General features: G+C 42.9%; 2 protein-coding genes across 2 annotated transcripts; both read left to right on the top strand.

The window, feature by feature from the left end:
• The first annotated feature begins 7,909 nt into the window (after positions 1 to 7,909).
• Positions 7,910 to 9,802, top strand: LOC123765505 (protein starmaker-like). The gene has a single exon (XM_045754136.2). The coding sequence runs from the start codon at positions 7,910 to 7,912 to the stop codon at positions 9,800 to 9,802; it is 1,893 nt and encodes a 630-aa protein (XP_045610092.2).
• A 142-nt stretch (positions 9,803 to 9,944) lies between these two features.
• LOC138351883 (uncharacterized protein PFD1115c-like) lies at positions 9,945 to 10,337 on the top strand. Its single transcript, XM_069303905.1, has one exon. It carries the CDS (start codon positions 9,945 to 9,947, stop codon positions 10,335 to 10,337), a length of 393 nt encoding a protein of 130 aa, XP_069160006.1.
• The last annotated feature ends 2,886 nt before the right edge of the window (positions 10,338 to 13,223 follow it).

The raw sequence follows: 13,223 nt of genomic DNA, 5'->3' as shown, positions 1-13,223 counted from the left end.
ACGAATGGTGGCATTAATTTACTTGCATGGAAGACATTGAAACTTACTGGAAGACTAGCGGTAGCTTGTTGGTGCTGAGTGTGGTGTGTAATTTCCAACGTGAGTTCTCGTTGACGACATGTTATAGCCATCTCCGCTTGCTGTTTGTCATGATCGCGTTGTATCTCCAGGTGACGTTGTTTTGCTTCAAGCTGTACTCGCTCATGCTCTCTGAATAGGGCCATCTCACGTTCTTGCTCTTCTTTCCTCAGGGTCGCTTCGCGTTCCCTTATTTGGAGAGCTTCTTTCCCCAGGGTCGCCTCGCGTTCCCTTATTTGGAGAGCTTATTCGCCAGGGCAGCCTCACGTTCTTGTTCTTCTTTCCTGATTGCAGCCTCTTATTCTCTCATGTGGATAGCTACTTGCTGTTGCTCCCGCTCGAGTTTTGCAAGTTCGAGCTTGAGTTTTATAGTTGCCAGATCATGTTTATCTGCAATAGAATAAGTTTCGTGAGTTTCAGAGCCAATCGTTCCATCATCTAAGAGGTAATCCATTATTAAGTTATGCAATTAATTTTTGTTGGCTCCATGGGGAACATCTAGTTGATACTCGTGTGCAATAGTTTGTAATTCGGTCCTCTTGGCACGACTTAAGGTTCCTATTTCACCTGCTGGATCATTACGAAAAGCTTGGAGACGAAACATGGTGAAAAATAGTAAATAAATGTACAACGAATACTTGTGATATGGTAAGTGTCAGTAACAGGATAACGTGGCAACTGGTAACTATCCTGTGGAATTTAATATTCAACAATTAATGTTAATTATAGGATGGTAAATGATTAGTCAATCAAAAGCGCAGGAAATCTTGTACCCGGTACTCAATGTAAGAGAATAAGGGCAAGAAAATCCTACTAAATAAGTGAAACTGAGTTTCTAAAACAAATGAAACATTTAACTGTTCCAAAAGTGAATAAGAGGAATGGGGAATGGTTAGGAGGACGAGTAGAAGCTGGAGCGGGGGTTTATGGGGAGGAAAAAGGGACAAGGCAGTGAGGAATGGTTGGGAGGACGAGGGGACGGGGCAGGGAGGGGGGGGGGAGAATGGTGGGGAGGACTGGGATATAGGAGAAGGATGTTGTAGCTCAGCAACGCACACGCGTTGCTAACACACAGCAACACGTGGCCGGGAACAGTATTAGATTATATATATATATATATATATATATATATATATATATATATATATATATATATATATATATATATAGCCATTTCATGAAATATCTACAGCACACTGAAGCACACTGCACACTGAAATATCACTACAGCACACGTGAAAGCGGTGGTGCTGCTTCTTTCAGGGAATCGCAGAAAATTATTAAATACAGAGGTCTAGCACACTGCTACAGCTTTGTTCCGATCGGCTCGGAGACCCTCGGTTCGTGGGGAAAATGTGCATTGAAGTTCCTGAAGGAATTGGGGGACAAATTGATCAGCGCTACAAAAGACCAGAGAGCAAAAAGTTTCTTGTTCCAGCGCCTCAGTGTTGCGATTCAGAGGGGAAATGCCTGTTGCGTCTTGGGCACTAGTCCAACTTCAGAGGAATTCGAAGAAGTGTTTGACTTGCAACAATGATCGAACCCGTCTGTGACATTCATCAATGTTTCCCATTGTTGTGTTTTTCAAAAGTTCCATAACCTTTAAGCACATTTTGCATTATTATTTTTGTATCAACCCATGTATATCTTGTAACCATCAAATGCATAATAAAGCACAAAAAATAAAAAAAGGAAGGGGGTGGTAGGAGAAAAGCACACAGAAACTGTATTGGAGGGGATCAAAACATTCCCTCTAATGCGTTATGCGTGGTTTCCTCCGAGGCTATGGGTCCCCCTTCTTCCAGCTAGCGGTATATATATATATATATATATATATATATATATATATATATATATATATATATATATATTTATATATATATATATATATATATATATATATGTATATATATATATATATTTATATTTATATATATTTATATATATATATATATATATATATATATATATATATATATATATATATATATATATATATATATATATATATATATTATTAAATATGACCGAAAAAGTAAGATTAATAATTCTAACACGAATTTTCTCAATCTTTCGTACATTACGCTTCACTGTTGGAGGTAAATCAAAAATCACTTCTCCAAAATTCATTTTTATTTCTAGTCTGACGCGACACGGGCGCGTTTCGTAAAACTTATTACATTTTCAAAGACTTCACAAATACACAACTGATTAGAACTTACGTATCTCTGATTTTATATCTACATTTGAGTGAGGTGGGAGGGGTGATGTGGCATTAACACAAGACAGAACAAGAGGGGATATTAATAGGGTATTAAAAGTATCAACACAAGACAGAACAGAAACAATGGGTATTGAATAGAAGTGTATGTAGAAAGCCTATTGGTCCATATTTCTTGATGCTTCTATATTGGAGCGGAGTCTTGAGGTGGGTAGAATATAGTTGTGCAATAATTGGCTGTTGATTGCTGGTGTTGACTTCTTGATGTGTAGTGCCTCGCAAACGTCAAGCCGCCTGCTATCGCTGTATCTATCGATGATTTCTGTGTTGTTTACTAGGATTTCTCTGGCGATGGTTTGGTTATGGGAAGAGATTATATGTTCCTTAATGGAGCCCTGTTGCTTATGCATCGTTAAACGCCTAGAAAGAGATGTTGTTGTCTTGCCTATATACTGGGTTTTTTGGAGCTTACAGTCCCCAAGTGGGCATTTGAAGGCATAGACGACGTTAGTCTCTTTTAAAGCGTTCTGTTTTGTGTCTGGAGAGTTTCTCATGAGTAGGCTGGCCGTTTTTCTGGTTTTATAGTAAATCGTCAGTTGTATCCTCTGATTTTTGTCTGTAGGGATAACGTTTCTATTAACAATATCTTTCAGGACCCTTTCCTCCGTTTTATGAGCTGTGGAAAAGAAGTTCCTGTAAAATAGTCTAATAGAGGGTATAGGTGTTGTGTTAGTTGTCTCTTCAGAGGTTGCATGGCTTTTCACTTTCCTTCTTATGATGTCTTCGATGAAACCATTGGAGAAGCCGTTATTGACTAGGACCTGCCTTACCCTACAGAGTTCTTCGTCGACTTGCTTCCATTCTGAGCTGTGGCTGAGAGCACGGTCGACGTATGCGTTAACAACACTCCTCTTGTACCTGTCAGGGCAGTCGCTGTTGGCATTTAGGCACATTCCTATGTTTGTTTCCTTAGTGTAGACTGCAGTGTGGAAACCTCCGCCCTTTTCCATGACTGTTACATCTAGAAAAGGCAGCTTCCCATCCTTTTCCGTCTCATAAGTGAAACGCAGCACGGAACTCTGCTCAAATGCCTCCTTCAGCTCCTGCAGATGTCTGACATCAGGTACCTGTGTAAAAATGTCGTCAACATACCTGCAGTATATGGCCGGTTTCAAGTTCATGTCGACTAAGACTTTTTGCTCGATGGTGCCCATGTAGAAGTTTGCAAACAGGACACCTAGGGGAGAACCCATGGCGACCCCATCTACTTGCTTATACATGTGCCCATCCGGGCTCAAGAAGGGTGCCTCTTTAGTACAAGCTTGGAGTAGTTTCCTCAGAATACTTTCTGGCATGTCAAGAGGAGTACAGGCTGGATCACGATACACTTTGTCGGCTATCATTCCGATTATCTCGTCCACAGGTACGTTGGTAAACAGCGATTCTACGTCCAACGAGGCTCTTATCCCTGTGGCCCGTGTGCCCCGCAGTAAGTCCACAAATTCCTTTGGAGACTTCAGGCTGAAGGCGCAAGGAACATAAGGAGTCAGCAGGCCGTTGAGTCGCTTCGCCAGTCTGTACGTGGGTGTGGGTATCTGGCTAATGATTGGCCGAAGTGGGTTTCCAGGCTTGTGCGTCTTGACATTTCCATACGCATATCCAGGTTTATATTCCCCAATGATCTTTGGCAGGTGGAGTCCGGATTTCTTGGCGTTCACAGTTTCGATCAGTTTGTTGACCTTTGCTTTTAATTCGGCTGTAGTGTCCTTCGTTACCCTTTGGAACTTAGTTTGGTCAGAGAGTATGATGTTCATTTTCGCCAGATATTCGTCTTTTTTAAGAATGACATATATTGGCGACTTGTCACCTCTCCTGACAACTATCTCCCTGTTCTCACGAAAGCTTCGGCCAATCATTAGCCAGATACCCACACCCACGTACAGACTGGCGAAGCGACTCAACGGCCTGCTGACTCCTTATGTTCCTTGCGCCTTCAGCCTGAAGTCTCCAAAGGAATTTGTGGACTTACTGCGGGGCACACAGGCCACAGGGATAAGAGCCTCGTTGGACGTAGAATCGCTGTTTACCAACGTACCTGTGGACGAGACAATCGGAATGATAGCCGACAGAGTGTATCGTGATCCAGCCTGTACTCCTCTTGACATGCCAGAAAGTATTCTGAGGAAACTACTCCAAGCTTGTACTAAAGAGGCACCCTTCTTGAGCCCGGATGGGCACATGTATAAGCAAGTAGATGGGGTCGCCATGGGTTCTCCCCTAGGTGTCCTGTTTGCAAACTTCTACATGGGTACCATCGAGCAAAAAGTCTTAGTCGACATGAACTTGAAACCGGCCATATACTGCAGGTATGTTGACGACATTTTTACACAGGTACCTGATGTCAGACATCTGCAGGAGCTGAAGGAGGCATTTGAGCAGAGTTCCGTGCTGCGTTTCACTTACGAGACGGAAAAGGATGGGAAGCTGCCTTTTCTAGATGTAACAGTCATGGAAAAGGGCGGAGGTTTCCACACTGCAGTCTACACTAAGGAAACAAACATAGGAATGTGCCTAAATGCCAACAGCGACTGCCCTGACAGGTACAAGAGGAGTGTTGTTAACGCATACGTCGACCGTGCTCTCAGCCACAGCTCAGAATGGAAGCAAGTCGACGAAGAACTCTGTAGGGTAAGGCAGGTCCTAGTCAATAACGGCTTCTCCAATGGTTTCATCGAAGACATCATAAGAAGGAAAGTGAAAAGCCATGCAACCTCTGAAGAGACAACTAACACAACACCTATACCCCCTATTAGACTATTTTACAGGAACTTCTTTTCCACAGCTCATAAAACGGAGGAAAGGGTCCTGAAAGATATTGTTAATAGAAACGTTATCCCTACAGACAAAAATCAGAGGATACAACTGACGATTTACTATAAAACCAGAAAAACGGCCAGCCTACTCATGAGAAACTCTCCAGACACAAAACAGAACGCTTTAAAAGAGACTAACGTCGTCTATGCCTTCAAATGCCCACTTGGGGACTGTAAGCTCCAAAAAACCCAGTATATAGGCAAGACAACAACATCTCTTTCTAGGCGTTTAACGATGCATAAGGCAACAGGGCTCCATTAAGGAACATATAATCTCTTCCCATAACCAAACCATCGCCAGAGAAATCCTAGTAAACAACACAGAAATCATCGATAGATACAGCGATAGCAGACGGCTTGACGTTTGCGAGGCACTACACATCAAGAAGTCAACACCAGCAATCAACAGCCAATTATTGCACAACTATATTCTACCCACCTCAAGACTCCGCTCCAATATAGAAGCATCAAGAAATATGGACCAATAGGCTTTCTACAAACACTTCTATTCAATACCCATTGTTTCTGTTCTGTCTTGTGTTGATACTTTTAATACCCTATTAATATCCCCTCTTGTTCTGTCTTGTGTTAATGCCACATCACCCCTCCCACCTCACTCAAATGTAGATATAAAATCAGAGATACGTAAGTTCTAATCAGTTGTGTATTTGTGAAGTCTTTGAAAATGTAATAAGTTTTACGAAACGCGCCCGTGTCGCGTCAGACTAGAAATAAAAATGAATTTTGGAGAAGTGATTTTTGATTTACCTCCAACAGCGAAGCGTAATGTACGAAAGATTAAGAAAATTCGTGTTAGAATTATTAATCTTACTTTTTCGGTCATATTTAATAATATATGTCTACAGGAAAGACTGCTACCAAAATATACTAATATATATATATATATATATATATATATATATATATATATATATATATATATATATATATATATATATATATATATATATATATATATATATATATATATACATATTCGTGACGAGAAAGTGTTGGAGTGTAGATGTTCGGCAGTCCTCCAATGGCAGGTGTCAATGCCTAGTCACACTTACAAAAACAAAAGATAGACTGCTTACCTGTTTGTCTGTGATAAAGTAAGGGAAGACACACAAAGCACAAAGTATGAACAATGAAACTTTAATTAATACAGAAAACAAATTATAAACAAAGACAATCCCTTGGCAATGTACAGTGCAAAAGAACAAGTCAAAAACAATATAACAAAATGAATAATAGGGATGAAGTTACTCTACAATAATAATAAAGTTAAAGGTGAAAAATAATTAAGTGCTGAGAATATGGCGCTGGCTGTGAGACATCCACCTGATACAGCATATATCAGTTTGTTGTTCACTGCTTGAGAGCACAAGGATATTCTGACTTCAATGGCTGGATCAAGCCCAGACATCGACTCAGGTAGAGGGCGCTGAGGTGCAGTGTGCAGGTGTGCAGTCGGCAAGTCACCAATAAGAAGCAGGCAGGCTGGGAAGGGTAGTTAGCAGGTTGATGACGAGCCGGCGTGGGGGGAGTGGAGTAGGGAGTGAGTCTTGGGTACGTTTTGCCTCCTGGTCAAAACGTTTTGTGCTACTGGTAGACGTATCTTGAAGGTAGCATCTATTTTTGTATATTATACGAAACTACATGTAGAGAAGAGCAGGCTCAATCTCTTGAGAGAGATTATCGTCACAATATATATATATATATATATATATATATATATATATATATATATATATATATATATATATATATATATATATATATATATATATATATATATATATATAAATATATATATATATATATATATATATATATATATATATATATAAAAATTCTCTTTCTCTGTCTCTGTCTCTCTCTTTCTCTCCCTTTCTCTCTATCTGTCTCTCTCTCTCTCCCTCTCTCTCTATCTGTCTCTCTCTCTCTCTCTCTCTCTCTCTCTCTCTCTCTCTCTCTCTCTCTCTCTCTATCTGTCTCTCTCTCCCTCTCTCCCTCCCCCCCCCACCCCTCTTGTCTGTCCTAATACAACAACACATTTCACTTCACCATTCACGAGTCCTAATGCCTTAAGGCTTAAACTATTCAGGATTAAACATTTTTATGGAAATGACAAAACATTATTCACAGCTACAATTTTTAATAATATTCGCACAATATTTAATTCGTTGTATTAGAGTTAATTATTTGGGTGAGTTTGTGTGTTGTATTTAATTAAGGATGTGTAATTAGGATTATAATCAGCAGTTTGCGTTTGGATTTAATGTGGTGAAGGAAATTGGTTTATATCCATTTGGTCGTTGTATTTTTATTTGTTTAAAGTGGACGAGTTGGCCCCCAACCTAGGAAACAGTGATTCCAATTCTTGGTTTCGCTTGTTCGATACGTAAAACGGTGTTCGAAATAGGTTAATCGGATCGATAACCTGACGTTCAAGTGACAAAATAATATGTTCAAAGAGTCTGTTCCGTTTTTACAAACGATACGTTCGGATAAACAGAACGTTGAATAACAATCATAGCATGAGTTCAAATCGTGCATTCTAGGAGTTACACTGAACGTTCGAATAACAAGACACAACGGCGACAGAACAATGGTTCCTGTCAGACATTGCCCAAAAGGTTTGACTCTTTCATCATCTGAAGGGTTCTAGCAAGTCAGCTGGTGTCTGACACTGTTCGTATCGACCCCATGGACGCCCTATAATGGGAACAGTATGACCCATGACAAGGACACTATGACCTATGATGAGGACAGTATGACCCATGATGAGGACAGTATGACCCATGATGAGGACAGTATGACCCATGATGATGACAGCATGACCCATGACGAGGATACTATGACCCATGATGAGGACAGTATGAGCCACGATGAGGACAGTTTGACCCATGATGATGACAGTATGACCCATGATAGGGACAGTATGACCAATGATGGGGCCAGTTTGACCCATGATGAGGATAGTATGACCCATGATGAGGACACTATGATCCATGAGAAGGACAGTTTGACCCATGATGAAGACAGTTTGACCCATGGTGAGGACAGTTTGACCCATGATGAGGACAATATGACCCATGATGAGGACACTATGATCCATGAGGAGGACAGTTTGACCCATGATGAGGACACAATGATCCATGATGAGGACAGTTTGACCCATGATGAGGACAGTATGACCCATGAGGAGGACAGTTTGACCCATGATGAGGACACTATGATCCATGGGGAGGACAGTATGACTCATGATGAGGACAGTTTGACCCATGATGAGGACAGTATGACTCATGATGATGACAGTTTGACCCATGATGAGGACAGTATGACCCATGATGAGGACACAATGATCCATGATGAGGACACTATGACCCATGAGGAGGACAGTTTGACCCATGATGAGGACACAATGATCCATGATGAGGACACTATGACCCATGATGAGGACAGTATGACCCATGATGAGGACAGTATGACCCATGATGAGGACACTATGATCCATGATGAGGACAGTGTGACCCATGATGAGGACAGTTTGACCCGTGATGAGGACAGTATGACCCATGATGAGGACAGTTTGACCCATGATGAGGACACTATGACAAATGATGAGGACAGTATGACCCATGATGAGGACAGTATGACCCATGATGAAGACAGTTTGACCTATGATGAAGACAGTATGACCCATGATGAGGACACTATGACAAATGATGAGGACAGTATGACCCATGATGAGGACAGTTTGACCCGTGATGAGGACAGTATGACCCATGATGAGGACACTATGACCCATGAGGAGGACAGTTTGACCCATGATGAGGACACAATGATCCATGATGAGGACACTATGACCCATGATGAGGACAGTATGACCCATGATGAGGACAGTATGACCCATGATGAGGACACTATGATCCATGATGAGGACAGTGTGACCCATGATGAGGACAGTTTGACCCGTGATGAGGACAGTATGACCCATGATGAGGACAGTTTGACCCATGATGAGGACACTATGACAAATGATGAGGACAGTATGACCCATGATGAGGACAGTATGACCCATGATGAAGACAGTTTGACCTATGATGAAGACAGTATGACCCATGATGAGGACACTATGACAAATGATGAGGACAGTATGACCCATGATGAGGACAGTTTGACCCGTGATGAGGACAGTATGACCCATGATGAGGACAGTTTGACCCATGATGAGGACACTATGACAAATGATGAGGACAGTATGACGCATGATGAGGACAGTATGACCCATGATGAGGACAGTTTGACCCATGATGAGGACACTAGGACAAATGATGAGGACAGTATGACGCATGATGAGGACAGTATGACCCATGATGAGGACAGTATGACCCATGATGAGGACAGTATGACCCATGATGAGGACAGTTTGACCCATGATGAGGACAGTTTGACCCATGATGAGGACAGTATGACACATGATGAGGACAATTTTACCCATGATGAGGACAGTTTTACCCATGATGAGGACACTATGACAAATGATGAGGACAGTATGACCCATGATGAGGAAACTATGACCAACGATGAGGACACTGTGACCCATGATGAGGAACTGTGACCCATGATGAGGACAGTATGATCCATGATGACGACAGTATGACCCATGAAGAGGACACTATGACCCATGATGAGGACAGTTTGACCCATGATGAGGAAACTATGACCAACGATGAGGACACTGTGACCATGATGAGGACAGTATGACCCATGTTGAGGACACTATGACCCATGATGAGGACAGTATGACCCATGAAGAGGACAGTATGACCCATGATGAGGACACTATGACCCATGATGAGGACACTGTGACCCATGATGAGGACAGTTTGACCCATGATGAGGACAGTTTGACCCATGATGAGGACAGTATGACCCATGATGAGGACACTATGACCCACGATGAGGACACTATGACCCATGATGAGGACACTGTGACCCATGATGAGGACACTGTGACCCATGATGAGGACACTATGACCCATGATGAGGACACTGTGACCCATGATGAGGACACTGTGACCCATGATGAGGACAATATGACCCATGAAGATGATACTATGACCCATGATGAGGGCTCATTTATTAGGAAATAAATTATTAAATAACTCATTAACAACCGCATACCATTATGGATTGACACCCAGTTAATCCTCGTCAGCCAGGATACGAACTCAGGCTAAATCGCTCGCGAAGCGCCGGGCGAGTGCCTCACCATCACACCATGGGGACTGTTACTCTCAATATGATTGTTTTCAGCAATAAATTACATGAATATCTTGACCAAGATGAATATATGACTCATGAATACGACGAGTATATGACTTTTTTTGTTAAACAAAAGAAATTCATCTCTTGCTTTTGTTGAATAGTATTTTGATGCATTTTTGGGAGATTTTTTGTGTGAGGTAGTGAGAGTAGTGAGGAGAGAGTGAGAGTAGTGAGGAGAGAGTGAGAGTAGTGAGGAGAGAGTGAGAGTAGTGAGGAGAGAGTGAGAGTAGTGAGGAGAGAGTGAGAGTAGTGAGGAGAGAGTGAGAGTAGTGAGGAGAGAGTGAGAGTAGTGAGGAGAGAGTGAGAGTAGTGAGGAGAGAGTGAGAGTAGTGAGGAGAGAGTGAGAGTAGTGAGGAGAGAGTGAGAGTAGTGAGGATAGAGCGAGAGTAGTGACGAGAGAGTGAGAGTAGTGACGAGAGAGTGAGAGTAGTGAGGATAGAGTGAGAGCAGTGAGGATAGAGTGAGAGTAGTGAGAATACAGTGAGAGTAGTGAGGAGAGTAGTGAGGAGAGAGTGAGAGTAGTGAGGATAGAGTGAGAGTAGTGAGGATAGAGTGAGAGTAGTGAGGATAGAGTGAGAGTAGTGACGAGAGAGTGAGAGTAGTGAGGAGAGAGTGAGAGTAGTGAGGATAGAGTGAGAGCAGTGAGGATAGAGTGAGAGTAGTGAGGACGTAGCTCAGTCGATTAAGGCAGTGTCTGGGATGTTCTCGGACGCAGGTTCGAATCCTCGTCATGGCCCTTGGTGGATTTGTCCATCATGTAGTCAAAGACTAGGACACAATGGTCACTGGCCCCTAGAGGTATTTCATGTTTTAAATTCTCGATGTCTTCTACGTTCTGGGTGAAAATCAAGTCCTATAGGCTCGGTGCATCTCCTCCTCTTTCCCTTGTGTCTTCCTTCACATGTTGTGTTAGGAAATTCCTGTCTATAACATTTACTAACTTTGCTCCCCACGTTTCGTCCCTTCCATGGGGATTCCTTGATTCCCAATTTATCTCTCCATGAGATAAATGGACCTTGAACCTCACATCCCTGGAAAACATGAGTTAGGGGAGACATGATAACCACGTACAAAATTCTCAGGGAAATTGACAGGGTGGACAAAGACAAACTCTTCAGCACGGGAGGGACACGAACAAGGGGACACAGGTGGAAACTTAGTACCCAGATGAGCCACAGAGACGTTAGAAAGAATTTTTCAGTGTCAGAGTAGTTAATAAATGGAATGCACTAGGAAGTGATGTGGTGGAGGCTGACTCCATACACAGTTTCAAATGTAGATATGATAGAGCCCAGTAGGCTCAAGAATCCCTAGGTCTAGGCTAGGCTCCCTAGGCTAGGTCCCCCATGACCAGCATTCTGATCAGCTTCTCTCTCATTCTGTGGGCTAGTGTTGCTGCTTTCTACAGTTCATCTATACATGCCTTGTTGTTGTCATCATACTCCTGCCTGGGTCTTCTACTGTTTGGAGGGAGATTGTAGATTACCAAGATCACAATCTTCCTCCCATCTGCTGTCAGAGTTCCAAGTATGGAGCTTGTGCTCTCATTGGTTACCCGATTTCCCAGGTCTTCAAACTTCCATTTCCGCTTTATTAGGAGTGCCGCTCCCCCTCCCTGTCTCTGTGTCCTCTTTTTTCTTATCACCTAGTAACCCTCTGGAAAGATTGCATCCGAGATCATGTCATTTATTTTAGTTTCCACTATTGCAATGTCAGGATCTGCCTCACTCACTCGTTCTATAATCTCTTCTGCTTAATTTGATACTCCATCAGCATTGGTGTACCAAACCTTGAGGTTCTTCATGGAAACTCTTGTACCAGAGTTCGCCCTTTCTCTGGGGTTCTGGGGGGATCTGGGGGGGAGGAAAAATGGGGGCTGTGGGGATCCGGGGGGTGTCTGGGGGTGAATGGGGTTTGGAGGGGTGTTTGGGGGGCGAATGGGGGTTGGGCATTTAGGAAAAAAGGTAGGAAGGTCTGTGGTAGGGCCTGGGTAGGTAGGTCTGGAATAGGAAGGGCATACTGGGTCAGAAGATTAGGGAGGGTCTAATAGGCATTGGGGGGGGGAGGTTGAAAGGTAGCATGAGGTTGAGAGACAGATAGAGGTTGGGGGGGGGGAGAAGGATAGAGGGAGTGGAGGGAAGAGGGGAGGATGGAGCATGGATAGTGAGAGTGGGAGAGAGATTTTATTAGTCAGGGGGAACTCAGGGAGAAGGTGTGGGCATTAGGGAAGAAGGTGGGTAAGAGAGAAATGGAGGAAGAGGTGTGTGTGTGTGTGTGTGTGTGTGTGTGTGTGTGTGTGTGTGTGTGTGTACTCACCTAATTGTACTCACCTAATTGTGCTTGCGGGGGTTGAGCTCTGGCTCTTTGGTCCCGCCTCTCAACCGTCAATCAACTGGTGTACAGATTCCTGAGCCTATTGGGCTCTATCATATCTACATTTGAAACTGTGAATGGAGTCAGCCTCCACCACATCACTTCCTAATGCATTCCATTTGCTAACTACTCTGACACTGAAAAAGTTCTTTCTAACGTCTCTGTGGCTCATTTGGGTACTCAGCTTCCACCTGTGTCCCCTTGTTCGCGTCCCACCAGTGTTGAAAAGTTCGTCCTTGTTTACCCGGTCGATTCCCCTGAGGATTTTGTAGGTTGTGATCATGTCCCCCCTTACTCTTCTGTCTTCCAGTGTCGTGAGGTGCATTTCCCGCAGCCTT

Source organism: Procambarus clarkii, chromosome 5, assembly GCF_040958095.1.
Source record: "Procambarus clarkii isolate CNS0578487 chromosome 5, FALCON_Pclarkii_2.0, whole genome shotgun sequence".
NCBI lineage: Eukaryota > Metazoa > Arthropoda > Malacostraca > Decapoda > Cambaridae > Procambarus > Procambarus clarkii.
Note: the sequence above shows the minus strand (reverse complement) of the source record. Positions and strands in the feature narration are given on the sequence as shown.

Excerpts from the sequence above, each read along its gene's own strand:
- LOC138351883 (XM_069303905.1), top strand. The coding sequence starts at position 9,945 with ATGACCCATGTTGAGGACACTATGACCCATGATGAGGACAGTATGACC.
- LOC123765505 (XM_045754136.2), top strand. The coding sequence starts at position 7,910 with ATGACCCATGACAAGGACACTATGACCTATGATGAGGACAGTATGACC.